Source organism: Panthera tigris, chromosome E1 (assembly GCF_018350195.1).
Source record: "Panthera tigris isolate Pti1 chromosome E1, P.tigris_Pti1_mat1.1, whole genome shotgun sequence".
In the NCBI taxonomy this organism is placed as follows: domain Eukaryota; kingdom Metazoa; phylum Chordata; class Mammalia; order Carnivora; family Felidae; genus Panthera; species Panthera tigris.
The window spans coordinates 37,423,018-37,450,751 of NC_056673.1; the positions used below are offsets into that span (position 1 = coordinate 37,423,018).

The following is a 27,734-nucleotide window of genomic DNA, read 5'->3' on the forward strand; positions in this document are numbered from 1 at the left end:
CAGAGGCCGCGGCGGCCGTTAGCGCTGTCGCTCCGGGGGCCGCGGCGGGCGGGGCTCCGGCGGGGCCCGGCCTAGTCCCCACCCCAGCCCGGCTCCCAGCCGCCCGCCCTCCCTCCCTCTCCCCGATGCAGGGGGCCGAGCTCCGGGATGGCGAGGCGGCGGCGGCGGCCGCTTCGTACCGCGTCCTGAGCCGCCTGCTCGGCTATGGAGAGGCGGCCCCCGAGCCAGGCCCGCCGCCGCCGCCCCCGGGCCATGGCCCCCCGCCGCCACCCTTCCTCGCGCGGCCCGGTCCGCGGGGCTCCCGGCCGCCGCAGCTGATGGTGTTCCGCAACGTGGGTCGGCCGCCGGAGGAGGAGGACGCGGAGGCGGCCCCAGAGCCGGGACCCTCAGAACTGCTGTGTCCCCGGCACCGCTGTGCCCTGGACCCCAAGGCCCTGCCGCCGGGGTTGGCGCTCGAGCGGACCTGGGGCCCGGCGGCTGGACTGGAGGCGCAGTTGGCGGCTCTGGGGCTCGGGCAGCCGGCGGGGCCGGGGGTCAAGACGGTCGGTGCGGGTTGCTGCCCGTGCCCGTGCCCCCCGCAGCCGCCCCCTCCGCAGCCCCAGCCCCCTGCTGCCGCCCCGCAGGCCGGGGAGGACCCCACGGAAACGAGCGACGCGCTGCTGGTCTTGGAAGGCTTGGAGTCGGAGGCCGAGAGCCTGGAGACGAACAGCTGCTCGGAAGAGGAGCTCAGCAGCCCGGGCCGCGGAGGAGGAGGGGGAGGCCGGCTTCTGCTGCAACCCCCGGGTCCTGAATTGCCCCCGGTGCCCTTCCCGATGCAGGACTTGGTCCCCCCAGGGCGCTTCAGTAGAGGGGAGCAGCAGCAACCGCCCCCGCCCCCGCCTCCTCCCGGGCCCCTCCGGCCACTCGCGGGCCCTTCTCGGAAGGGCTCCCTCAAAATCCGTCTCAGTCGCCTCTTTCGCACGAAGAGCTGCAACGGCGGCTCCGGAGGTGGGGATGGGGCCGGCAAGAGGCCTTCTGGAGAGCTGGCTGCTTCAGCTGCGAGCCTGACGGACATGGGAGGCTCCTCGGGCCGGGAGCTGGACGCGGGGAGGTGAGACTGGTTGGGGGGGGCTGGCCGACAAACTTCTTTTCTTGTTTCATTTCCCTTTCATTCTGCGAACAAGATCCTTACCATTCTTAACGATATGCTTTTCCTAAAGAGGCAGAGACTTGGGGCTAAAGGTGGTGACCTCGCCCATAAGGTCAGAGCTCTAATTGTGGGAACAGCTTTCATTCCAAGGGTCCACTCCCGTGACACTCCTCAGCTGGTTAGCGTCTCTCCTGTTGGGAGATGATTTGAAACCAGCCCCCCACCCCCACCCTGGCCTGGATTTTAAAGTTTTCCAAGGTGTCTGTCTACCATTACTCTTGGTAGGGAGGTTGCTGGAAATGATTGGTCTTTGGGGCAAGAAGTTGGTGTTGTAACCACCTTGCTTACTATTCTTTCCGTGCACCAGCACCCCCACCGTTTTCACACTCAATCATACAAATGATGTGACACACTTGTGCAGTTGTAGGCCAGCAATTGTTTGGGCATCTCTGTTCCAAATTTATTTTTTATTTAAAGTTTTATTTATTTAAGTTATCTCTACACCCAACGTGTGGCTGGAACTCACAAACCCTGAGATCAGGAGTGGCCCACTTTTCCTACCGGGCCAGCCAGGTGCCCCTCTACTCAAAATTTTAATGTTTTCCTGGGTGGTCCCTTAGATGTACTTGGTATCTCAAGCCTGTGTGCGGACACATTGTGAGAATAGAAAATAGTTTGCTCTCAAGCCCATGTGAGTATTCTAAGTGTAAGGTATAGACATGGGTGCCTGAGTTCTAGGCCAAGTGATGAAAATTCCAGACTTAGATGTTGATTTTTTTTTTTTTCTCTGCATTTCTGAAGGACGGACAGCACTGTGGCAACCAGTGTTGGGTGTGCATATGGGTTTAGAAAGCTGTCAACTTTTGTCTCAAGAAGTGAGACTTGTGGTAACTGCCATTGTGGTTTGCACTGCCGAGTGGGTTCTTACAAAGATTGGAATTGGTTTTGGTGCAGCTCATATGATGGATTCTTGAGACACACGGGCAACCACAACCAAGGCTGAAGAACGGGTAGACCCATAAATTTGAGAACTTGACTGTGCACCAGAATCACGTGGGAGAACTTTGGGCAAAGATCAGTCTGTCTGAGGGCCCAAGAATTTTGAATTTCTGCAGAGTTTCCCACTTGACCCTGAAGTATGACCTGGACTGGGAACCACTCATCCATGGACTTGTCCTTTCACCGGAGTTCGGGTACCCCAGGAGGAAAGTGTGGGGCCAGTTTTGACTTTGCTGCCCTTTTTGACCAGCTGTGCCGGGGCTCATCTTGGGGATCAGACCAAACCCAGACTGCCTAAAGAAATCAGTAGGTTGATGTGTGTTGCCTCCTCAGGTAGACCTGTATTTCTGCATTTGCTTCCCAATGAACTTAGGCTGGGAGCTCAGGTCTTGAAAAATGTGTGGCTGCCGGAACAGCTTTTTTTGTAGTAGGCTCTGCATTCGATGCTCCACTTACCAGCATAGGTGAAATTTTCATCAGGTTGGGGGAGGGCAGGATTGAAGCTGTGGGTAATGACATAGGATAGACTGCTAATTTTCTTGCGGTTTGGCTTGTCTTTGTTCCATATTGACCAGGACTTGGTCTAAGATTCCAGAGACGCCAAATATGAGGTGTGGCGTGAAATTGGCTGCTACGTCTAATAGATTAGGAAGAGGAAAAGGCATATAACATTATACGGTTTTTTGCCTTTGGAAGCAGAATTTAATGGTCATTGGCTGCTCTGTTACCAACCCTCACACTAAGCACAATACAGATTTCTGCTGCAGAGCAAATTGGGCTGGAGCTCTGCAAAGAAGCTTAGTTCAGGGCACTGGAGAATTACATTTTTTGGTCCAAGGGCTTTTTCTGATGAATTGGAGAAGAGCTAGGTATTTGTGTATGAACAGTTGGTTGACTGCTATTAGGCAGCATGTTGTACAGAGAACAACAGGAACATCTGGATTCCCCTTCCAACTCCAACATCAGCTGGGGAATGTAGGCCAATTTTGTCGTCTTCATGCTTCCTCTTTTTTTCCATCTGTAAAATGGGAGTGATTCTTGTCTTGTCCCTGTCCCTGTAGGAACAGACTGAAGACAAGAGAAATTGAGATGGAATATTTTGTGCCTTTGGAGAAGTAATAAGATTGAACTGGTAGTTTTTTTTTTTCCTAATGCTTAGGATTTGGTGCCGTTAGATTTGCTTGTTAGCTTTTCCACAGCTTACTACGTGCCAGTCTTGTTGGCAGCCTCGCAGCTGTGAGAAACTTGGTAAGTCTGGCCAGGGTAGTTGTGTGATTTCTATGGATCTGCACCTCCTAAGTAAGTCCGCCCTGTTGGGAAGAAGGATGAGTTTGGAATTTTAGTTTGTTCTCTTGTTTTGATTGGTAGGGACCTGGAGGCTGTGAGAAATGTCAGTCTTTTGCCAGAAGGTATATGCCTCCCTCCTTATTGTTGGTTGGAGTTAATTATGAGTCTCTGCGGTCTCTGCTGTATCATTTGGGGCTTTTCAGTAACCTCTGGGTATGATTCTCTGTGCCCTTCTTCACACCTACCTTTCCCACAGCTGTCGCTAGGAAGTACTTCCTATAGTCATTGTATAAGCCTTAAGAGTTTCCATATTTTAACATGAAACAAACCATTAGTTCCTTTTAGGTTCTTTAGAGTCTGCTAAGTGGACCTGCCTGGATATACTGAGTCTTAAGTCTCGTATGAATTAGCTTAGAGAACTCTTTTCAAGTGAAGGAAGAAATGGGCCCAGCAACTAATCAGGTTTCTGTTCTGGAGAACTGGGCGAGGCCTTGTAACACACATATGTTGGAATTCAAAGAGCTGGGCTTGATGCCTGTGGGCCTTGGTGTGATATAGAATTGCTATTTCAGGAAAACCAGTGAAGTTCCCTTGTCTGTTTCACATATGTTGAGCTGATTGTCTTCCTTTGTATTTGGTAAAGAGTAGCATTCGCTCTAACCTTTTCAAATCATCACGGAATACACACATGGTTGGAAATGGGTACCTTGTTCATTTTTCAAGGTTTGTCTTTTGTGAGTTAACAGTTGAGGCTATTACTGGCAGTTTTGAGAGTTGTGAGGTGGAAAAATGGAGAACGGTTATGTAGTGGTTTGCTGTCTATTTGTTTGGAAAAAAGATACGGTTCTGGAAAGAGAGGCAGCCTGCCTTGGCATCAGTTTGGGGCCCTGCTGTCGTGGACAGACCTGAGATGTGAGGAGACATTGGAAAGCCTTTTCTGTTTCCTTGGGTCTTCGGGTCTAAGGGGGTCTTTCTGAGAAATAACATGACATGCTGAGAGCAAAATGATTTTATGGTGTGTGCTGAGGAAGTTCTGACTTTATGTTTGGGTTTTGGGTCAATACTCCGTTGATCTTTTCAACTATTTTTCACCAAGCGGCTGTGGTTGGCATCTCTCTTTCAGAATGAGCAACCTAGCTTCAGAAATCTCTGTCCATTTGGACCCATGTCTTTCACTCCTTGACATTTTCCCCGCTAATATTCTAAGGTTTTAGATCTTGGACTACGTCTCTTGGCTTTCCCCCTGGAAGTTCCCTCCATAGGTTCTTGGTTTATGATGGAGTTTTGGATCTGACCTTGCTGCACAGATGTCTGTGTATTGGAAGTAAAAATGAACACATGGTTTTTGTGCCTGTAGCACATGAACAGACACTGGCTTATGACGTGTTGGAAATGGCACAGGCTGGCTGACTTGGCACTGTGTGCTTTAGCAGGGGCAGAGGTAAATTGTGGCCACAAAACCTGAAATTTGGACATCCTAGTTTGGGAGTTACTGTAGAAAAGGACATGTTGGAGTCTTAGGACACCAGTGGAGGGGATTCATGGACAAGAGAGGGAGGACATTATTCTTGCGTTGTTCATATTTTAGGTTTCAGGGAATTTGAGAAGTGGCCAGTGGTTTTATCAATGTGTTGTCGGCCCCATCTAGCCTAATGCTTTTAACTCATTTTATCCCACGGATCTGTTGCTGTACAATTAGTAATTTGCAGAGTGGAAATGGACAGAGGCCTTCTCTTTGTTTTCTGTAGCACAAGCCATGCGTAGCTGACACAAAGGACTGCTAGCCCCAAAGAAGACCTTTGCCTAAGGTCTTCTGCTGCCTCTGTGCTTGTCTGCCACCTGAGGTATAGCCCACCAAATCCTACCCCACCCTACCCCTCAAGTCTTTCTGCTGCTAAGATGCAAGTGGCCCACTGGCAAAGTTATGATGACTTAACTTGACACCCTAATGCTTATCAGGGTGACCTGGGGAGGAAGCAAATAACACAGGAATGTAGTATAGAAGGGTTTAGTTAAAAATGTTACTGGACCTGAATCATTTGTGTTGCTTTCCAAAAACAGCACACCCAGCTTAGACAGGCTTTTCCCATTTTAAATGCTTCATATATACAAAAGACACATAAAATGCATGTACTATAATAATAATGAATTGCATACTTGGGTACCCACCGCTAAGCTCAGCAAATAGAATGTTATCAGTATCTTTGAAGACCCCTGTGTGTTGCTTCCTGATTACATCTCTTCCCTCCCCCCGCATAACCACCATCCTCAATTTTATGCTAATCGTTCCCTTGCTTTGTTTTTTATAGTTGTCTAGATTGGTCTTTTCATGAATGACTGCCATTAGAATGCTCTCAGGATCCCTGAGACAGAAACTGCCTTAGACTGTTAGTTAGACCGTTTCCACCCAAAGAAAGAAGGAAGCACTCATTTTTATTATTAGCCTTTCAGCCTCCTAAACCTTCTCCCTCTTCAAGCTTCCAGCCCTGCGGCCCCCTTATTTGCCAGAATAAGCCATCCCAGGGCTCTCAACTGGCTCTGGCTGTGTTCAGATTCATACGTATTTCTTTTTCTAGATCCTAGAAACTATGGTTTTCTCCTTCACAATGCCGGGGGTGGGGGAGAAGATGAGCTGGAGTGAGAAGGCCCCCGCAAGATGTGGGCATTTGGGTACTGCCGTTCTTCAGTGCTTGGCACTGAAGAGGCGCGTCCCCAGCACGGGCAGATGGCAGAGTAATGCAGCTTCCTTTGAAAAGAGGCAAACGGCCAAATGGCTGAGGTGCGAACCCTTTGAGAGGCCAGTGCTGTAGGTTTCTACTTGCTGAGTTTAACGTTGGACCCACAAGTTATCACATAAAAATCAGCTTGGAAGCTCTTCAGTCTCAAAGTTCATGTCCAGTGGAAATTAACTTTCCATTGCAGCCCTCTGGAGTGTTGGAACTAAGCTGCAGCTTGTCATGAGCAACTTGTACAAACAGAGGACCATGTGTGGCTGGCTGTGTCTCGTTTGGATGCGGCCATCTCTCCTGTGCGCGCCTTGGGTGGGGCAGGCGCGGTGCGCGCCATCATCAGATGAGAAGCCTCAGCACGGAAGAAGATGCAGGGGAGTGTGAGATAAGAATCCAGCGTCTTGGCTGTTTCTGAGGAAGGTCTTCACGAGACGCTTTTGAAATTTTGTTTGAAGTGAGTCTTGAGAAGCTTGGGCATCTGTGCTAAAACAAACGCGCAAAGATCTTCCGAAGTCAAATAATTTTAAGTAGGGTTTCTATTTTGGACTTCCTATGCTTCTCCTCTATGGTGCATTTGAAGTTTTATTTAGTCCTTTGGGTAGAGTTAATTTTGGAAGGTGAGCCAGGTGTAAGGCCTAGAGGCAGGCACTCAGTTCATGGGATTTTTTTTTTTTTTTAAAGTCTGATTTGTTGAGGTGTAATTTATGGCCATCTAAAATTCACCTTTTTTAGGCGTCTCGTTCTATTAATTTTGACAAGTGTATTCAGTCACATAACCTCTGCCACAGTCCAGATATAGCATATTTTTATCATTTCGGCAAGTTCTTTCCCTTGTCGTCAATTCAGTCATCCTGAGGGGAGTTTTTTGAGCTTAGCACATTTCTTTCCAGAAAGTCTTTGTCAGAGTCTTTTGGATTTCTTTCATTTCTCCCTGAAAAGCCAGTTGAAATTGGTACAAAGTGAAGTTACCTTTGGTGCCTCTTGTCCCAGGGTTTTCCAGCGGGGTCCCTGGAGCAGCATCCAGAAGCCCTGGGGGGAGCTGTGTGACGGGCAGCTCAGGGAGGGGAAGGGGCCATTTCTTTGGGTGCCAGGCAGAGCCCCTGACCCGAGGGCACCCCCTTGTTAGCTGGTGGCTCTGCCCCACAGCTCGGGGACATTTGTGCTTGTTGTAGTGCTCTTCTCAAGGCCAGGTCTCTTCCCTGCTTCCCTGGGGGGCCTCCTGCATGTTGGGGCAGGGCCACAGGGAAAACTTTTGCTCTGAGATGGCACCTGTTCAGGTCAAGAGCCTTTTTCTTGCTTCCTTGTGAAAATCAACCCTGCCTCTGACTTCCCTCCTCTAGAAATGGACTTGCTAATTACCACCCAAGGTGTTTTACTCTTGTAATACGCTGGGTGTGGAGACATCCAAAGGGATTTCTCATTGCTTTGTAGGCTGAATTTTGTAGCCAAAGCTGTTTAGAAATTGCCTTGTTTCATTCTCCCCCTTTAAATGTTAGGCTTTATTACAAAAGTGTGGCTGACAGTGACCAGGATTTGCTTTTTGTTTTTCAGTGCCTCTGGAATTGAGTGTTGTAGTGATTTAAATGCATGTGTGTTCATTTCCCCCCACCCTCCATTATTCTCTCTCTGTGTGCTTTCTCACCCCCTAGGAAACCCAGGTTGACAAGAACTCAAAGTGCCTTTTCTCCGGTCTCCTTCAGCCCGCTGTTCACAGGTAAGGGTGATCGCTTTCTTTTTCTTCTGACATCTGAAAGCAGAAGTGTTCTGAGACCTGTCAGGAAACACCTGCAGATGCATCACGCGGGAGCTTCAGGCGTGTCTACAGTTACTGTCTTCATTCCATACCCGCTGAGTTTGGGGTGAGGCTATTTTTATGGTGTGGAATGTGTTCTTGACTTTGGATGCTTTATTGTTTGAGATAGAGACTGCTTACTGGTAATTAGGTGGCCCTGGCAGTTATGCAGTGCTTAGTTCAGGGTCATCACATATAAATTAAAAGTAGGAATTGCAAATTTATAGGCTCACAGTGCATAAAGGACTCTCTAGAAGGCGTACAATTCCTGTCCCTGCTTCCAAGGGAGTTCATGGATTCTCTAATAAACATGACCCACGATTATCTGGTCTATTTTTAAGGACTTTGGGCAAAGGGGATTACGTGAACTCTTGTCTTACCCATTTTAGGGGCCAGTTCTTGCAGCTGTTAGAATTCTTCATCACGTCTAATTTAAGTCTTTCCTCTTGCAGCAGGGAACACAGTTGCTCAAGTAGGAGAGTGGCTGAATCTCTCTGGGTAACTGCCTTCTCTTTAGTGGGGGAGCTTGTTCAGATAGGGAGCCTTTTTGTTACATCAGTCCCATACAGAGCTCCTGCTTGAGTAAGCTGTCGAGAAAGTCTTTAGCACACTGCCTGAAGTCTCAGGAACTGAGTACTCCTCAGTGCGGACTAACCAGAAAGGCCTGACTTCAAACTCTTGGAGATGGTATCCCTCAAAAAGATGCCTGGAAGAATTATGATTTAGGAATGGACATTTCCAGAAGCAAGCTAGTGGGACCCCCATGACTGCATGGAGTGCCCCAAGTTGCCAGAACAAGTGTGCTGGTGTCTGTAATAGGCACAGGTGGAGAAGGAGGCCACTGTTCTTACCCCAAGCCCAGAATTAAAGATTCGTATCTTGTAGCAGCATGTTTTTCTCGTTAATCAGTGTTGCCTCTTTAAAGCAAGGAACATCTATCCACATTTGTACTTTAAGGTTTGGTATTCCTGTTTTTTAAACAGCCTTGTTGGGGCGCCTGGGTGGCTCAGTCAGTTGAGCATCCGACTTCGGCTCAGGTCATGATCTCACGGTTCGTGAGTTTGAGCTCCACGTCGGCTCTGTGCTGACGGCTTGGAGCCTGGAGCCTGTTTCGGGTTCTGTGTCTCCCTCTCTCTCTCTTCCCCTCCCCCACCCATGGTCTGTCTCACCCTGTCTCTCAAAAATAAATCAGTGTTAAAAAAGAAATTAAAAAAAAAAAAAAAAAAAAAACAAAACTCCAGCCTTATCTCTCTTGAATTACACATTTTATATAAATGCTATATCTACCGTCCAGACCTCTGGCCCTTCAGTAAACATGCTTGTCTGGGCTTACTGTGTTACTCTGGGCTGCTCGGCTCTCAGTTACTAAGCCATGTGATGATTTTGGTTCCTGCTTCCAAGAACTTCTGATGACGTTTAACAACTTAAAAATTTTTTTTCTTTACCTTTTACTCATTTTTGAGAGGCAGAGACAGAGCGTGAGTGGGGGAGGGGCAGAGAGAAGGAGACAATGCAAAGCAGGCTCCAGGCTCTGAGCCATCAGCACAGAGTCCGACATGGGGCTTGAACCCATGAACCGTGAGATCATGACCTGAGCTGAGGTCGGATGCTTAACTGACTGAGCCACCCAGGCACCCCTCCACTGATGATGTTTAACCCAGCTTTTCTTTTTTCTTTTCTTCCTTTCTTTCTAAATGTTTATTTATTTTGAGAGAGAGAGAGAGAAAACACATGTGCATGTGAGCAGGGAGGGGCAAAGAGAGAGGGAGAGCGAGAATCCCAAGCAGGCTCTGTGCTGTCCATGCAGAGCCCAGTGCGGGGGTTGGGGGTATCACAAAACATGAGATCGTGACCTGAGCTGAAATCAAGAGTCGGATGCTCAACCAACTGAGCCACCCAGGAGCCCCTCTTTCTTTCTTTCTTTTTTTAAAAAGTAAGCACAACACCCAACATGGGGCTTGAACTCACAACCCTGAGATCAAGAGTCACATGCTCCACCAACTGAGCCAGCCAGCCCCCTCTTGCAGAGCTTTTCTGCTTATCTTAATTAGTGCTCAAGACCTTTGTGAAAAACCATGTATTAGATTCTGAAAGCCCAGCTCTTGGCCTTTTGGAGATACTGGTTACCTCATTTTTCTTAACTGGGAAATAATAAAATTCTAGCTGAAGGGTTCAGCCTCCCAAATGAGAAAAAAAAATTGTTGGAAATAACACCCTAAGGGCCAAATTAGAGAAATCTTAAATTCTGCCCCGTAGGTCAGACCTACCAAAATTTGGCTGTCAGCCTTTGTTAATAAAATACCCTTTACCCTCTGGTGACTGAAGTGGAGAGAGGGTAGATGGGGTTGGGTGGCAAGAAGGAGTGTATATAGCAGAGAACAGAACTTATGCTGGAAGTAAGGGAAACCATGTGCCAACCCCCATCAGGCTCCTATCGAGCTTAGCTGATTTGCTGACTGTGGAAGTAATTCATCATTTAGATTGTAAATGCACTTTTCAGCCTTTGTAGCCTCAGCTTGTTAGGAGCTAGTTGATAGCTGAAATGATTGGTTCTCTTATGAGTGAATATTCTGGAAAATCTAGATATGGAAAGCCATTTAAGAAGAAGTTGGAGCTCACATTGGGACATTTATCTGGATTCAGTTTACCATGCTGTTCTTATGTTTTTCTGGCACTTGCTTTCCATGTCCATTTGGACCTCTAACAAGCTCCTTGCCTTGCTCCCTCAGGCAGAAATTGGTATACATGTCTGTAAAAATAAATGGTGTGGGCTCTATTTGAATAAAGAGCCCTCGTTCAAGGTTACATAGTGGTGCAGCCACAATTAGTTGGCCTTTCTACTGTCAATCCCGTGTTTTTGTCCTAAAGAATCCTTGACCTTTAACAGGGCAAAGAAATGATAGAATTTAAAATGGACTGCTCAGGTGTTTGGGAGTGATTCCAGCTCTGGGAAACATTAGGTTTTGGGGATTTTGACAGCTGAGGACCTCGAGCCTTTCTTGCTTGCCCTTTACCTTTTTTCGCTTCCGGCCTCGGCTTCAGGCAAGGTGCTTCCATAACATGCTTGCTCCGTGAATCCCTCAGGTGAAACTGTGTCGCTTGTGGACGTGGACATCTCTCAGCGGGGCCTGACCTCTCCACACCCTCCAACTCCCCCCCCTCCTCCGAGAAGAAGCCTCAGCCTCCTAGGTATGGTCTCTGACCTTCTCTGCCTTCTTGCTTTAGTGGGAGGGGGTGAGTTTTAGGGACCTGTTGTTCTTTTCCAGAAGGAGCAAACAAGCTCCTGAGCTTCTAATAATGACCCAAATATTCCCTGTCCCTTGTCATCTCCCTGAGCAGTTAAATGGGTGTCTTATCTGCATGCTGTAACATTTGCTGTCCATGTGTTGATTAGATCTGTATTTATCTGGCCCCGAATCTACTGCTTGTAGACTGCTCTAGGGATATCCTTACTTTTCTGCTTTCGACAGAGGAAACCAGGTTAAGATGATTGTTGCCCTCTGTGCAAAAAGCCAGGGTGAAGGTCAGGCCATCTTGCTCCAGAGGGCAGCCTGATGATCCTTCTCCCTCTCCTGTGCTTCACCTCACTCATCTGTGCTCATATTTCTGAACCTCTTGCTTCTGTTCTCTCTTCTAGATGATATCAGTGGGACGCTGCCTACATCTGTCCTTGTGGCTCCGATGGGGTCTTCCCTGCAGTCTTTCCCCCTACCTCCGCCTCCTCCACCCCATGCCCCAGGTTAGCTTAGCTTAGAGGCAAGCCTTGTAAAAGTTGGGAGTACCAAGTGACGTACTCTTGAAGGATGGGAGAAGTCTATTTATGGAAGTAACAGAACTTACGAGAAAGTTTAAATCTTATCCCCTTGGCTGGGCCAGAACTCCTTGGAATTGAGGCCAAGAACTGGTTTTTCTGACCCGTTTTCCCTGTGGAGGTGAATCTGACTTTTGCTAGGGATAAAAAGCCTATTGAATTTTTCCCCTCCTTGTTGCTGAGACTGGTTTGCAATCTCTGAGTAGATCTCACTTGGGAAACTTCCCTAATCTCAGGATGGTGAGGAGGTTTAAAGTTTTCAAAGTTCCCTGGTTTTTCTAAGCTTTTAATGTTTACTGCAGCCTTGTAAATAAGTACCAAGCCTTTAGTAGCCCATACCTGCTTTGCCAGCCTCCAGTACCCACGGAGTAAAATGAATGAAATCGGCATTCTTTTCTACTTGCCTGGCAAAATGGTTCTTCTTCCTGGGCAAGTAAGCGAGTCACTATTTCCAAGGCTGCTTTACCGGCGCTTCACCTCGAGGTGGGAGAAGCTGGAATCGCTCTAGGCTGGTGAAGCCCCTGAAGTAGTCACCTTAGTCAGGTTAGTGAGCAGCCCCCCTCCCCCTCTCCTGGGGCAAAATGCCCCCACCCATCCTTCACAGCTTCCACGAGCCCACACAGCTTTTTGTTCCAGCCCATCCAGCTCTTTTCCACTGCTTTGGCTTCCACCCTTTCCAGCTTAGCTTCTAATGCCTTGCCCCTCTTCAGTTAGCATCTCTGTTTTGGGGGGAGGATCTGCTTGTGGTTGGGAGCAAGGAGGGAACAAGTGACCATCACCCTTTTGCCCTGCAGATGCATTTCCCCGGATCGCTCCCATCCGAGCAGCTGAATCCCTGCACAGCCAGCCCCCCCAGCATCTCCAGTGTCCCCTCTACCGGCCCGACTCAAGCAGCTTTGCAGCCAGCCTTCGAGAGTTGGAGAAGGTGGGTGGTGCCTGGGGACTGGCGGCTGGCCTCCTCTCCCACTCCCCTTCTTCTGTACTGGGCTCTCCTTTCATTATTTTTAGAGGAAGAGTAGTTATCTTGCCTCTGTATTTACAGCGCCAAAACAATTGTGTTGCTCTGATCAATTCCATAAGAGACACTGTAAAATTAAATCTTGGAGGAAAAATATTGAACGTGGTAAGAAAGGTTGTGGAGAAATGTTTACGTAGTTGAAGCTGACTTCAATAGATTAACTGACCCAGTTCCCGCTTCTCTTCTTCGGAGGGCTTCAGTAATGCAATTGTAGGCTTATTCTTCTGTTACTTTGGAGGTCTAAAACAACGAGCCTGCCGTTCGTTGCTAATGGTTAAGACACTCTTAGCTTTTGCCTAGCGAAATGTTTAGGAAGTGATAAGAAGGGGGCTTCTCCTGTGGTAAAATAGATTGTGCTGAGAACTTGAACATTTCCCTGTGCTGTAAATCACTTGACCACTTCTTATCTTTGGTAGTGTGGTTGGTACTGGGGACCAATGAACTGGGAAGATGCAGAGATGAAGCTGAAAGGGAAGCCAGATGGCTCTTTCCTGGTACGAGATAGCTCTGATCCTCGTTATATCCTGAGCCTCAGTTTCCGGTCACAGGGTATCACCCACCACACGAGAATGGAGCACTACAGAGGTAAGAGGTGCTGTTTGAAGAAAGCCTTCTTCCCCCTTTGCCTGCCTCTACTTGTGCTGTCCGGCTTTGTCATAGGAAGGATTTGTAGAAGTGGAACTATGAAGAGGGAGGAGAATCTCATACTCCGTTGAATGTTGTTGTGGGTACTGGTTTCAGTCACTAGAAGAAATGTTGGCGGGGGTAGGGAGGAAGGTAAGGGTTCCATTTAGAAGTATTCTCAGCATTTTGTCTCCAAAATAGGAGGGCCTGCACAAGACTGCTGAACAGAGCAAAGCCAGTGAAACTCTCTTGACAGAGGGAAGAAATAATCTAGGACCACTAGACAAATTCTCCCAAGCTTCATTCATAATTAAACTTGACATCTAGAGAGACTTTCTATTAAATCCTATACACAAAGAGGAGAATTTAGTGTCCACCCTGTGACTGTTCTGTAGTGAATTTCTTTGCCTGATAGTCACATCCGCTCGTCCTGCCAAGCAGCATGGTGTTAATTTCTTTTGGTCAGCTATGTAGTCATCAGAACTCAGAGACTTTGCGGGGTCAACATGCTTTAGACTCTCTGCCTTCCTCCCTAGTGGTGCCTCCACCTTTGTGGTCTGCTTGTGCCTCATGCTGCGGTCACATCTAGAAGCTGATTTGTTCAGCACCACTGTCGGAATTGGCTTTGCATCATGGCATGCTGTGTTTGACATGTGCCAGAAACCTGTGATGGTCACAGGTGGTGGGGCTGGGTAACACGGTAATCCATCCTTTGTCAGAATAACTGCATATGTTACAAATTTGCTGAGCGTAGGGAACTTTGGGGAGTTTCAGGGACTTGCCCCTCCTATCCCTCACACTGTCCCCACACGTGATCAACATTAAACGAGCTGTTAGACACAGCATCTCAAAGCGAGAGTTTTTTTTCATGCTCTTCTCAGCCACCACCACGTCTTTTCTGCTCTCGGCCATGTTGTGCTGTGTTTATCTGGTTTGCTTCTCATGCGAGTCAGGAAGGTAGCGTGTTAGGCCAGCATAGCTTTGTCCATGGTTTCCTCTGTCGCCGCCTCTGCCTTAAAGATGCATGAGGAGAAAGGAATTTTGGTCCATAGACCTGAGAATTAGTTAGATAACCGTGGCATAGACTGCCTGTGCCCTCCTAAAAGCCAAAATCAGACCAGCAGAAAAACAACATGCAAAATAGAGCATTTCAGAATGAAGTATTTTTATAAATCTGTGAAAATACTGAATGACTAGGCTAGGAGAATGATGAATAAATGCCTGACCTCTAGGTCCCTGATAGGTGAGATGCCGGTAATGAGAGAACTTTCAAATGGTTCTCCAGTTACTTTTTGTTCAAAGCGGCTTTTCTTTCTTGAATGAGTGGAATTTTTAATAGAAGCCGTGTGGGTCTTTCCGTTGCCAGTTTGCAATGGAGCATCTGTCTTCATCTTTTTGAGTGATACTGTAAGAGTGGCTAGAGAGACTCAAATCTGCAGTTCTCTTGAGTGATTCTGTCCCTTTTGTGGGTGACTTCTTTGCACTTAGTGCTTGGGTTTTTGTTTTTTTCTTTGGGTTTGGGGACGTTAGAATTTGGGGTGGGATCTTTGCAACATGTTTGGGGCAGGAGTGGGATTTTAGAAGTTAAAGAAGACCTAGAATTTGACTTTTTGTGCCTAACACATGAATGAATGAGACTTGCAGAACTGTTCCGTTCTTTCCCCAACTATTCCATGAATGCTTGAAGACAGGTAGACAGATCTTTTGAGGGGATGTCATTTAAACTTGCTTTTGCTATGGCAGTCTTTTCTTATGGTCCATGATTTAAGGATTAGTGTGCATTCTAATACCTTATTAGAGGCAACATCTTTTCTTCCCATTAATTGTGGAACAAACAGGAACAGGTGGCTTCAGGACCTTTGTCCGACAGCTTGCCCACAAACTACCCTCCCAGAACTGAGAATTATTAACACATTCAAGGTAACTTCCCAGATCTTTTGAAAGTAAGTTTTTACATTTTTACCTCTCCTTAATTTTCCGTGGCAGGAACTTTCAGCCTGTGGTGTCATCCTAAATTTGAGGATCGCTGTCAATCAGTGGTGGAGTTCATTAAGAGAGCCATCATGCACTCCAAGAATGGGAAGTTTCTCTACTTCTTGAGATCCAGGGTTCCGGGTAAGGCTATAGTTACATTAATTATTTAACATGGTCATGATGCAGTACAGTACCAAAATGTGCCCCCCCTTCTCCCCAGAAAAAGCCATACTTCGTTGAAGTTTTCTTTCTGGCTCTTATGGTAACCACTCTTCCTAGAGTCTAGTGGTTAGGTTAATCCCCTGCCCTTGAACATTAATCCTCCAATACATTGAGAAGGAATCTTTGCTTTTTTGACCACATGAATGAGAAAACGGATCCCGCCTCTGATGTCCAGGTGTCTTATGATGAATATTTAACATTCAGAGGTGTCTCCTTGTCCTTGAACCAGGGATCTCACACTTCCGTGTGAAGCAGAGAGGTGAGGACTTGCTCAGGCAATTTCTATGGGAACAGGGAAGCTACAAGAGTATTCACTAGAAAGCCAATGCTGAGTGTCAAGGAGGCTGAATTCAGTGGCAGTCTGCTGTGGATTTTGTCCTTCCGCCCTGAACTTCCTATTAAAGAGTAGGTAGTCTTTGTTGTGCCTCCTGTCTCTACCGGCATTGACTCTAAAGATGTCTCTCCATCTGGGTGCACTGGGAAGTTCCCATCCTTGCTAGTGCGATCACATAGTCTTTCTGCCCACTTAGTAGTGCGGTATCTAAATAAACTTTACTGAAAGAATGGTTTGAAAGAGCCTGCTGTAATAGGGCTGGGGAAAAGCAAAATAAGCATATTAATTGAGGAGTTTGTAAGTTACAAACAGAACTGAAAATGAGAACTTTATACATTCCCAGTGAATCAAATTAAGATTCTTAAACACACTGACTGCCAAGAAATTGCTCTAAAAAGAGGTTCCCAGTGGAGCCTCAGGCAGAACATCAGTAACAGGATTGAGCCAGGTTATAGGAATGTGTTTTATAATCTTGGTGATTTAAATAAGGCATGACAGGGTGCGAACTGTATTAATTCTCACTTCATTTAATATTTGCCTCAGCGCTGTCAACACAGTTAGGTCTCATGCAGTTGACTTGGTTAAAGAGAAAAGTTAGAATCCTTTCTTACAGGAATTGACTCTTTAGCAATTTTTTTAAGTTTGTGGCTTTTGCGGGGCTGGGTTAAATGGGTGACGGGCACTAAGGGCACTTTTCGGGATGAGCCCTGGGTGTCACATGTAAGAGATGAATCACTGAGTTCTACTCCTGAAAGTAAGACTACGCTGTATGTTAACTAACTTGAAAATAAATAAATTTAAAAAAAGAAAAAGAAAAAAAAAAAAGAATTGCTAGTCAAACTTCATAAAAAAAAAAAGTTTGTGGCTTTTGGGGGTTATCATTATCAAAAATAAGCAACATCTCTACCCTCAGAGACCTCGTTTCCTCAAAGGGGAGACAGGTAGGAAGATAAAGGCAGAAGCACACGTAAAACTCAGTACAAGGCATGGCGGAGATTGACAAGGGCAGAGACGCAGCTGTGTTTATGGGTAAACCAGGGAAATCCTCGCACAGGATTCTGAAGTCTGGAGCATGTATCTACTTGTAGAGTATTGAGAGACTTTGTTGGACTCCTCTGGTATAGCTCGTTTCCTTCTACAAATGTGCCCTGTCTGCAGAAATTTTAAGATTCTTGCCATTGTTAACTAAGCGGCTAGAACTTGGAACAACTGCTACTGTTTGTTGAGTACGTATCGTATCGTATCGTGTGCCAGTTATTTTGTCAGATTCTTTATTTAAACATCTCTGATTACTTACAACAACCTAATAGATTGGTCCGTTTATAGATAAGACCATTTTCATTTTGCCAGTGAAGAAACTGAGGCTGAGGCTCAAAAGTGAAGTTCCTTACTCTAAGTCACTTAGCTGATGAGTGCTGAAGTCAGAGTTCAAACCCAGGCTTGACTAACTCCAGACTGTGCGCTGTATTTGCCGCCACTCCGTTAACGGGGCAGATTAACAGCAAGCAAAGTGAAACGCGAGCTTGCTGGGATTTGTGGAGACTACAGGGAAGACAGCAGTGTTTTTATTAGTGGAGGGTGTCTTTTTAGGACCCAGGAGGAAGGCTGCAGATAGGATATCTGTTTGCACTTCAAACCGTAATCAAGTTGAGAAGGCAAAGCAGAGTTAGTATTTGCTCCTAGACTGTAAGTGACCGCTCTCAGAACGACTGGGACAAAGGGCAAAGCCAGTGTTCTTTACCATTGTTTGCTGTCCTCCTTTGCTGTCGTAAACGTCTAGACTTTCTGTGAGATTGATTCTGTGAGGGACTTGGTGTGAAGAAGAGGTAGTCATTAGCATTTGGGTTGAGCTTTCTTAGCCGGCACCAGGGATTTTAGCTCAGTAGTTTTTAAAGTTTTTTTTTTTTTAAATGTTTATTTATTTTTGAGACAGAGAGAGACAGAGCATGAACAGGGGAGGGGCAGAGAGAGGGAGACACAGAATCTGAAACAGGCTCCAGGCTCTGAGCCGTCAGCACTGGGCCCGACGCGGGGCTTGAACTCACGGCCCGAGAGATCATGACCTGAGCCGAAGTCGGACGCCCAACCGACCAAGCCACCCAGGCGCCCCTAGCTCAGTAGTTTTTAAAAGGAGCCTATTTGTTGAGACTTTGGGATGATGATAACTGAATGCCTACAAGGGGCCAGGTATTATTTCATTTAACCATGACAAGATCCTTTATTATTTATTAAAAAAAATTTTTTTTAATGTTTATTTATTTTTGAGAGACAGAGAAAGACAGAGCATGAATGGGGGAGGGGCAGAGAGAGAGGTGGGAGACAGACTCCGAAGCAGGCTCCAGGCTCTGAGCTGTCAGCACAGAGGCCGATGCGGGGCTCGAACTCATGCACTGCGAGATCATGACCTTAGTCGAAGTCAGATGCTCAATAGACTGAGCCACCCAGATGCCCCAAACCCTTACAAAATCTTAAAGGCATACTACAGTATCCCTTCTCCCTTTCCTCCCTCCCATCCTTCCACACAGATTAAGAATCTGAGGTACAGTGAATTGCAGAGCCAGGATTCAAAGTCAAGTTTTTCTGAGTTGGCTGCACTAACAGGGCATGTGGGCTGGTGATAAAGGGATGCTAGGGATCCTAGGAATCATAAAGCTAGGACTAATGGGAAAGTTCTGGATGGTGGCAAGTAAGGAGCAGAAGGAAGGAAATTAGAACAACTGTAATAATTGACATCAGGGGAGGGACCCTTAGTGAAAATAAAAATGATGGCACCTGATGTCGCTTTCCCCCTTATCTGTTTTTAGCACAGTGGAGCGTGATTGTCACAGATGTGAGGTCACTGTTTGCATCTCAGTCTGGTCCATTCCACAGTTATAAACCAAATGCCTATACTACGGGGCAGCAGTCTCAGAGAGAGACTATGATTGGATTAACACAGAACTCCTGATGCTGTTCGAGCCAAACTGAAAGGGAACATATCTTTATTAGTTGGGAGAATCTTTGTCATCTGAAGTACATGAAAAGAAAATCTTTTTTAAAAAGAATTTTATTTTATTGTATATTATATTATATTATATTATATTATATTATATTATATTATATTATATGTTTATTTATTTTTGAGAGAAAGTCATCATGAGCAGGGAGGGACAGAGAGAGGGAAACAGAGAATCCCAAGCAGGCTCCATGCTGCCAACGCGGAGCCCAGTGCAGGGCTTGAACTCATGAAATGTGAAATCACGACCTGAGCCAAAATCGAGAGTCTGACGCTTAGCTAACTGAGCCACCCAGGTGCCCCTTAGTTTATTTTTAAATGTTTATTTATTTTGAGAGACAAAGTGCACGAGCGAGTGATGGGAGATGAGACAGAGAGAGAGAGGGGGAGAGAGAGAATCCCAGACAGGCTCCATGCTGTCAGCACAGAGCCTGACGTGGGGCTCGATCTCCCAACTTTGAGATCATGACCTGAGCCAAAATCAAGAGTTGGACGCTTAACTGACTGAGCCAGCCAAGCACCCCATTAAGATTTTATTTTTAAGTAATCTCTACAACCCAGTGTAGGGCTTGAATTTATAACCCTGAGATCAGGAGTCACACACTACCAACTGAACCAGCCAGGCACCCCAATACCTTTTTTTTGTTTTTGTTTTTAATTTTTTTAAGTTTGTTTATTTTGAGAAAGACGACATGAGTGGGGGAGTGGTAGAGAAAGAGGAAGAGACAGAATCCCAAGCAGCCTCCATACTGTCCATGCAGAGCCCAATGCGGGGCTTCAACCCACAGAAGTGAGATCATGACCTGAGCTGAAATCAAGAGTTGGATGCCTAACCGACTGAGCCACCCAGGTTCCCCAAATTTTCGTTTTTTTAATCACGCTTTGAATTACACAACTCTAAGGAAATAGGTCTCTCTTTTGTAACCATCATTAATCTTATAATTGTTTGTTCAGTGACAGGTCTGTATCCCAGGATTTCTTTTTTCTTTTTTTTTTTAAATGTTTATTTATTTTTGAGAGAGAAGGAGAAAGCACATCCACGCGGGAGAGGCAGGAGAGGGGGACGGAGGTTCCAAAGTGGGTTCCATGCTGACAGCAGAGATCTTGGTGTGGGGCTCGAACTCAGGAACCGCGAAATCATGACCTGCGCCGAAGTTGGCCACTTAACTGAGCTCCTCAGGTGCCCCTCCCAGTACTATTGACATTTTGAGCTGGATAATTCTGGTCTTCAGGAAACAGTTTGGTTTGGCAGAAAGACCTATGTGTTGGGGTGCTCAGACTTGGGAGAGACTTGTCACCCCTAGCCTGGTCCTTGAGGTGGGGGGGCAGGGGGAGAGAAAATAATGAAGTGGCTGGAAACTGTATTGGAGCCCAGGTCCCCTGGTAGGAAGGACCAGAGGAAAGTTCCTGATGATCACTGTTCCATCTTGTCCCTTCCCTTTCAGCTGACCTGGTGTCTTGTCTTGGATTTATTTCCATCTCTAACCTCTTCCCTTAACGTGCTCTGGATGCAAGAGCTCCAGTTGTTTGCTGTGTTTGGGGGCAAACAGTAAATGGTCAGGTTGACACCAGGGAATATCAGAGAATTAACAGGTTTCAAATCGCTATTTGTGAACCTACGGTTATAAGTAACACAATTAAATAGGCAAGTATATGTGGTCATTAAAATTCAAGTAGGCAAACAATCAGATAATTTTTTTGCTGCATATTATCCTGGTCTCTTTAGCCACAAGTCTGATAGTACTGTGTCTTTGGGAATAAATAATTAGATACATAAATTACCTTTATCTCTGAAACATCATGTTGAATTTAGCGTTATTATAACCCATCCCCAAAAGCTTTCTGTTTGCCATAGTTTAATTCACTAAAGAATATTTTTAAAATGCAAGAGAGAGAAAGGGTAAATTCAAAGAGGCCTTTGAACCCAATACCATTTTAAAACCACTTGAGTTTAAATATATTCAAGAGAGAAATCCATGTGTGATTTTTTTTTTTTTTTTTAATAGCGTGTGAGAGGAGACGACTGACCATGTGGGTGGAGGAGGGCTACAGTGCTTCAGAATATAAGCCCTAGGATTGAAGGGGTAGGAGCAAGGAGAAGACTGAGAGCAGCTGGTCATGAATCAGAGTGCTTGGGGCTGCCCTGGACAGCGCCCCCGTCAGACAACAGAGGGAGAGGCAACAGAGGGAGAGTTGCTCTGGAGACACTCCTGGAGAACCTTCCTTTGAGGTTCTGTGGGCTCAGCTTTTCCTCAGAGCGGGTGTTCATGGCAGGCCAGCTTTGTTGGTTCTGTGCCATGAGAGAGTGCTCTAAGCCTGGCCTCAGTTTCATCATATATGAAATGGGGATAATAGTGATATCTGCCTCAAAGTATAGTTTTAATGACTAAATGAGTTAAATTTTTTTTTAACGTTTATTTTTGACAGTGTGTGCCAGAGGGGGAGGGGCAGAGAGACAGGGGGACAGGGGATCGACAGCAGAGAGCCTGACGCGGGGTAGGAACCCCTGAGCTAAAGTCGGATGCCTAACTGACTGAGCTGCCCAGGCGCCTGAGTTAGAAGTTTAAAAAAATGTTTTTAACATTAATTTATTTTGAGAGAGAGAGATAGAGAACAAATGGGGGAGGGGCAGAGAGGGAAGGAGACAGAGAATCCCAAGCAGGCTGTGTGCCGTCAGCACAGAGCCCGATGACGTGGGGCTCAAACTCACAAACCATGAGATCATGACCTGAACCGAAGTCATGAGTCCAACACTTAACCGACTGAGCCCCCTGGGCACCCCTGAGTTAAGTGCTTTTTTTAAATTAATTTTTTAAAGTTATTTATTTACTTATTTTGAGAGAGCCTGAGCAGGGGAGGGGCAGAGAGAGAGGGAGAGAGAGAATCCCAAATAGGCTCCGTGCCATCAGTGCAAAGCCGGACGTTGGGCTCAAACTCATGAGCCAGGAGATCAGGACCTGAGCCGAAGTCGGGTGCTCAACCGACTCAGCCACCCAGGCGCCCCATGTGGTAACAGCAGAATATGTATTCGGACTTTTTTCTTTTTCAGAAAGTCCATTATCAATGACCACGAAAAGGCTTTGGGAGATAGTCCACAAGCTTTAATTTTTTCTTCTCATGCCTTCAAACAAAATTTTAAAACTGTTTGAAATTGAACTCCAAAAACAGTAGATGTGTTATTTTCCAACAAGTTGTGTCTACAGAATTTCTTTTGACGGGACAGTGACTGAGAAAAGAATTCTTTCAAAGCCTTTGCACCTGAGCTGCTTTCTGAGAGCAGTTTGCTTATTGGCCTCCAGTAGCCCCTTGTGTATTGGAACCAGAATATTCTTTGCTCCCTTGAGCCATTGCCCATGTTCCTGCCATTCTGGAGGTCTCCGTTCTGTGGCATTGACTCTCGAGGGGGGTTGGAACTCCCCAGCACCAAGCCTGCTGATGCTGACGAAACCAGGGTGTGGGACTCCCCTTGGGCCTGGCTGGCATCAGTCAGCAGGCACTCTGGCACGGAGCACTACTGACTCCAGCCTGCCCAAGCTACTGTAGTTGCTTCTCTTTTAAAAGCATCCTCTTTTTTTTCTGTTCCTGCACCCGGGCTAAAATTTCAGGAGCAAGAAGGGTGGGAGGAGGTGAGGGGGGCGGTGTGTGTGGGAAATAAGAGGTGGTTAAACCTACCTGTCCTGATTTGAAGTAAATGGTAGGAGTGATAGGCTTATAAACTCTGATCCCAGCCGTTGCCTTCTACTTACCAGCCTCTTAGCTGGAGTCGGCTGGGGACCCTTCTGAGCAGCCCCAGTTGTCCCGTGCAGGATGCTGCTAGATGTGCTGCGCAAGTACGTCCCGTTCCTAGGAGGGATGCTTTGATTCTTGCCCTTCACTGAGAGCCTCGGGCCTGGGATTGGCCACTTGGCTCCAAGTCAAGTCTGTGGCTTGGCGCTTTGCATTGGGCTGTTCTGAAGAGCAAGACTGTCAGCTGTCACGAGTAATGCTCGGGGGGCCCTTGGTGGGGGCGAGTAGAGTCCCTTGAGTGAAACACAGCGGTAATACTTCTGACAATGGAAATCAGCAGGTCTTTGTGGAAGGGAGCTTTTGCACAGAACGCACATATGAACTGTAAAGAAGCCCCATTTCCCTTCCCTGGATTCTCTTCACGAGGGCAGTGGTAGTTAGCTGCATTGCTCCCTCTGAATATGTCTCTTGGTTTTCGTTCCCAAAGGACTGCCTCCAACTCCAGTCCAGCTGCTCTATCCGGTGTCTCGATTCAGCAACGTCAAATCCCTCCAGCACCTTTGCAGATTCCGAATCCGACAGCTCGTCCGGATAGATCACATCCCGGATCTCCCACTGCCTAAGTAAAGTGGGGTCTCTAGGGGTGGGGCGGGAATGGAATGGAGGGTTGGTTGTAAATGTTAGTGAGGCCCGCCAGCTGATCGTGCCGTCAGTGTTCACAGGCGTCGCCCTTTCACTTCTCACGTGTCTTAGCACCCAACTCTGGAAATGTCAGCCGGCAGCCAGAAGGGAGGAAGGTGTGTGCGTGTGTGTCAGCCTCCCTTCTGCAGTCGCTATGCAGAGTGGAGTGGAGGTGGTAAGAGGGAGGGAGACAGAACTGTAATAAGTGAGAAAGTGGGAATTTTCTTAGGTTGACAGTTTTTTGTGTAGTCTCAGCCATCCAGGGGTTGAAGAAGAAGGAAGGATTGAACAAAAGCGGCCTTTTGTTTATGATCTTTGTATGTAACACTTTACGTGTATCCCTCTTGTGTTCACAGACCTCTGATCTCTTATATCCGAAAGTTCTACTACTATGATCCTCAGGAAGAGGTGTACCTGTCTCTAAAGGAAGCGCAGCTCATTTCCAAACAGAAGCAAGAGGCTGAACCCTCCACGTAGCGAGGGGCCCCCTGCTAGTCGCCACCAAGGGTATGAGCTCTCTGTCTCGCTGCCCGGCTAAGTGTTTCTGGACAGTTATCATCGTGGGCCTCGCCCCCCTCCCCCACACCCCATGCGTATACTCTCGATCCAGGCATCTGCCCATGCAGTTACCAGATCTGGTCATGGAGTCCAGGGGGCACATATGCCAAATGGGAGAAGAACAGATAGATATGAGAGGTCTCAAGAGTATTTGCCAAGCAGCATGCAAGCTAATCACTGAATGTAAATAAGGAGGAGGGCACACAAGTGTAACTAAGCGTGCGGTCTTCTCTCATACTTTGACCACTCTTCTTGCTGTTGCACAAATGACGTGTAAAACAGGACACCAAAGGGGAGGAAACTTCATCAAAGGGGAGGCAGACGTGCCTTTAATGACAACAGGTGTGTGCTTCAGTGGGAACTCCCGTGTCCCATGGCTTGGCATGTGAGGGCGAGAGCAAAAAAGCTCAGTCTTCTACTTAGATTTCCATCCGGACCACTGAAAAGTAAATTATTGAAAAGAGTAAGTGAATTAGCTAAGGAATTCATTTATCTAAGTGGCTGTTCTCCTGTCACTACATTAACTGACTTCTAGTCATTTATTCTCCCCATAAAATACCTTGGAATACTGGTTTGTGCAGATGAATGGTAATTAGTCTCTTAAATTGCAGTCACGTGAGCATTGAAAGGTAAGGATGAGTAGGGAACAAAATTGCCAGAGAGTTGTGATTTTGGTGGTGTGGATTACCTGCAGGATCTCACGTTCTGGTGATCTGCAGGGTGCAGTGATCCCCCGTCTTTCCCCTTTGCGTAGAGTGTCCTCTTGAAGCACCCACTACGTCTGCTACCCTCTAACCTTCTCTGTTCCCAGTGCCCCCTCCCACACCGAGCAAACGAGGGGAAAAACCGGCAGAGTGACAGCCTTAGAACCCAGGGAGCCATCATCTCCCCGTGCTCTCTGCTGTCTTTATAACCGGAGAGCGTGACGACTGGCGTTTATGTCCCACGGGTTTTCCTGGGCCATGACCAAGGTGATCCCAGCTGTGTGTCTCCTCTTAGCTGTGGACATCCCCGAGCCTGTGCTCTTGGTGGAAAGCATGGGAGCTGGCCTAGTAAAGATTAACAAGAGGAGAAGGAATGAAAGGAGAGTGATCAAGAAATGGTGACCCTGGGAGGCTGCGTAGCTTTAACTTAAAGCATCCTGGTCTGGGTGTGCAGTCTCTTGTCGTATCTTCAGTTGTAGGCAAGTTGTACGCCCTCGGAAGCGATTCCTACAACATCGAAATGCTCCGATGTCTGGGAGGATTTCTCTGCTTGGTGGCTTTGCAGTTGAGATTAGGAAGGGAAGGCAGGAGGGAATGGCGGCACCTGCACGGTGGCACCCTGGTGGAGTAATTAGGACCCTTTAGTCAGGGCACCGCTTCTGTAGGCGCCGTGCCTTGGGAGGAACCCTCACAGCACATTCAGGGGTGGGCTCGGGGTGGCCGAGGGCTCCAAACTTCATCATATGGGGAATACATGATTAACACGAGCAGAGAAGTTCTGAGGTGAGAGGGGCTTGATGGCTGAAAGAAATACAAAGGAAGAGTGGTTCAACTTAGTCTGTGTGGCTCCAGGGACCACAGTGAATGGAAGTTATAAGGAGCTAGACTCTAGTCTAACTTTAGAAGAACTGGGGTTTTCTTATGTTTATTTTTGAGAAAAGACAGGAGAGACAGAGTGCAAGCAGGGGAGAGGCGGAGAGCGGGGAGACACAGAATCTGAAGCAGGCTCCAGGCTCCGAGCTGTCAGCTCAGAGCCCGATGTGGGGCTCGAACTCACAAACCGTGAGACCATGACCTGAGCCAAAGTCGGATGGTTAACTGACTGAGCCACCCAGGTGCCCCTAGAAGAACCGTTTTAACAGAGAGGTCCAAAAGTGGAATGGTTTTCCAGAGGCGTTAGTGAGTTCCCCCATTTGTTTATGCACTTAGCAGATATCTGTCTACTTGTTGAGTACCCAAAGTAGGTTGGGAAAAGTGCTGTGCGGGATAGTCCCTGGCCCTGACCTCGCTGAGCTGCAATTCTCATAGGGAGAGACAGACAGACAGCAAACATGTAAATAAGTGAATAGGCTGATTTCAGTTGACTGTACTGTTACGAGGAATAAAACTTGGTGAAGTTTAGTGATTAGGGGTGGGAGAGTGGTACTTAGGTTTGGATGATCAGGGAAGGCCCCTGTGAGGAGGTATCCTTTCAGCTGAGATCTGAATATCAAGGAGTCAGAAGAGGATCTGGGAGCAGAGCATTCTGGGCAAGCGGTCCAATAAGCATAAAGGCCCTGAGATGGGAAGGGGCTTGATCTGATAAGGTACAGGCCAGGGGTAGCCATTTGTCGTGAGTATGGGGGACGGTCGTGTATTGGCAAAGGCTTGAACTGAGCTCCCAGGGTCTCTTCGCTCTGTGTGACACCGGGACTGTTGTCTGTGGCAGAGAGTAAGCATCATGCCTTACTCCCTCCAGATTCAGACCTCGGGGCCCCTTGAGAAAAGGGAAGTACCACTCCTGAAGGGGGACGGCCCTATTTTGTGAAATTCGGCCCTTATGACTTCTTGTTGGTCAGCCTGCTTTTAATTTGGGAGTTCTGAATGGGCCACTTGGTCTGTGCGTACTGTCACCTGGGGAGTTCGTGTCAGGGTGCTTGGAGTCAGCAGACAGAAGAACAGTTGGGACAGTGCCCTCATTAAGTCAGGAGGTAGAAGCTGCGTTGGCATTTGTGATCATATATCACTCCTCTTCGGTAGCCAGAAGCTGCAACGACCTATAGCATTTTCTAGCCGGCTCACCAGGGGTTACTCCAGGGCTTCAGTTTTTTCTTTCTTTTACTTTCTAGTCCCTGCAGCAGACAAGCCTCAGGAAAGGAGTGGGGGGGGGGGGGGGAGGAAGTGGGTGGAAAATTAAAAGGTGAGGGAAAAGGAGAGAGAGAGGTTAGGCAATGTGATGGAATATGTTTATTAGTTATTTTAGGACCTTTTTTTAGCGTCCAAGTCCTAGGCCGCTCAGGTCCCTGCAGCAAAGGCCGTTGCCACATCCTGAGCCGGCAGCCGTGTTGGTGGGAGCCGTTGGCTTTTCAGGTCTCCGTTCTCTGTTTGAGCTGTACTTTTCCCCAGCCGAGGCTGGGCTGCTCTCCATCTTGGTTCCACTCCAGTGGGCCGCTCTGATTTTTTCCTTTTTTCATCTAGGCATTTGGTTGCCAAGCTCCAGTTTTGAAGAACCAAATGAAGCTACCGTGGAGGGGAGTGAGGAAGAACGAAGGAACGGGAAGGGCGGAGACCCTCTGTGCAAGGACTTTGGCTCCCCTCACCGCTCTGGGGCTTGGAAGAAGCACACAACCACACTCTTTGAGCGGGGGCTCCGCCTCTTCGTGTCCAGCCCCTGTGCTATCCTGGAACTGGACGAGCTCCTTGGAAAACTGGAAGAAGTCTCAACACTGTTCCTTTTTTAGAAGTTTTGTTTTGGGTATTTGCATTTCTCCGTATGGAAAACTTCCTTTAAAGGCAGCTGGGGTTTGTGCCCATTGGGCTGGAAGTGGCACCAAGGGCGAGACAGGTCCAGGGGAGGGGAGAGGAGGAGGGATTGCCAGTGACGGTCATTCAGCTGGTGCCAAAGGCAGAGTGCGCGCGTTCACCATTGACCTTGAAGAAGGAGAGAGGAGGAGTCAGAAGTATAAATCAAGTGGGGAGTTTCTGAGAGATGTGAATCTGCCTCTCTTTAAGCATGGGTAGCCTCAGTAGCAGCAGGAAAGAAAGGAGGGTGGGTGGTCTCGAACAGAAGACTGCTGAACAAAAACCGGCAAAGGGCCCGCCCCTGCTGGGGAAAGTAGTGGCTCCTCACATCCTTTCCTTCTAAGGTTTTAAATGTGATTTCAGCATCACC

The 27,734-nt window shown here is 47.4% G+C and overlaps 1 protein-coding gene across 2 annotated transcripts; it reads left to right on the top strand.

The window, feature by feature from the left end:
* SOCS7 (suppressor of cytokine signaling 7) lies at window positions 1-27,734 on the top strand. Of its 2 annotated transcripts, XM_015539124.2 has the most exons (10): window positions 1-1,090; window positions 7,794-7,858; window positions 11,021-11,125; window positions 11,574-11,675; window positions 12,542-12,672; window positions 13,182-13,350; window positions 15,376-15,504; window positions 23,128-23,263; window positions 23,678-23,828; window positions 27,041-27,734. In XM_015539124.2, exons 1-9 carry the CDS (start codon window positions 126-128, stop codon window positions 23,796-23,798), a joined length of 1,923 nt encoding a protein of 640 aa, XP_015394610.2. In that variant the 5' UTR covers window positions 1-125; the 3' UTR covers window positions 23,799-23,828; window positions 27,041-27,734. The 2 variants fall into 2 exon arrangements, with proteins under 2 accessions (XP_015394610.2, XP_042821961.1); XM_042966027.1 differs by lacking the exon at window positions 11,574-11,675 and having other exon boundaries at window positions 6-1,090.

Bases quoted from the DNA above. Each gene is read 5' to 3' on its own strand.
- SOCS7 (XM_015539124.2), top strand. From the start codon at position 126: ATGCAGGGGGCCGAGCTCCGGGATGGCGAGGCGGCGGCGGCGGCCGCT. The intron at 13,351-15,375 runs GTAAGAGGTGCT...TTTCCGTGGCAG, and splicing joins GAGAATGGAGCACTACAGAG to GAACTTTCAGCCTGTGGTGT. The intron at 15,505-23,127 runs GTAAGGCTATAG...TCGTTCCCAAAG, and splicing joins CTTGAGATCCAGGGTTCCGG to GACTGCCTCCAACTCCAGTC.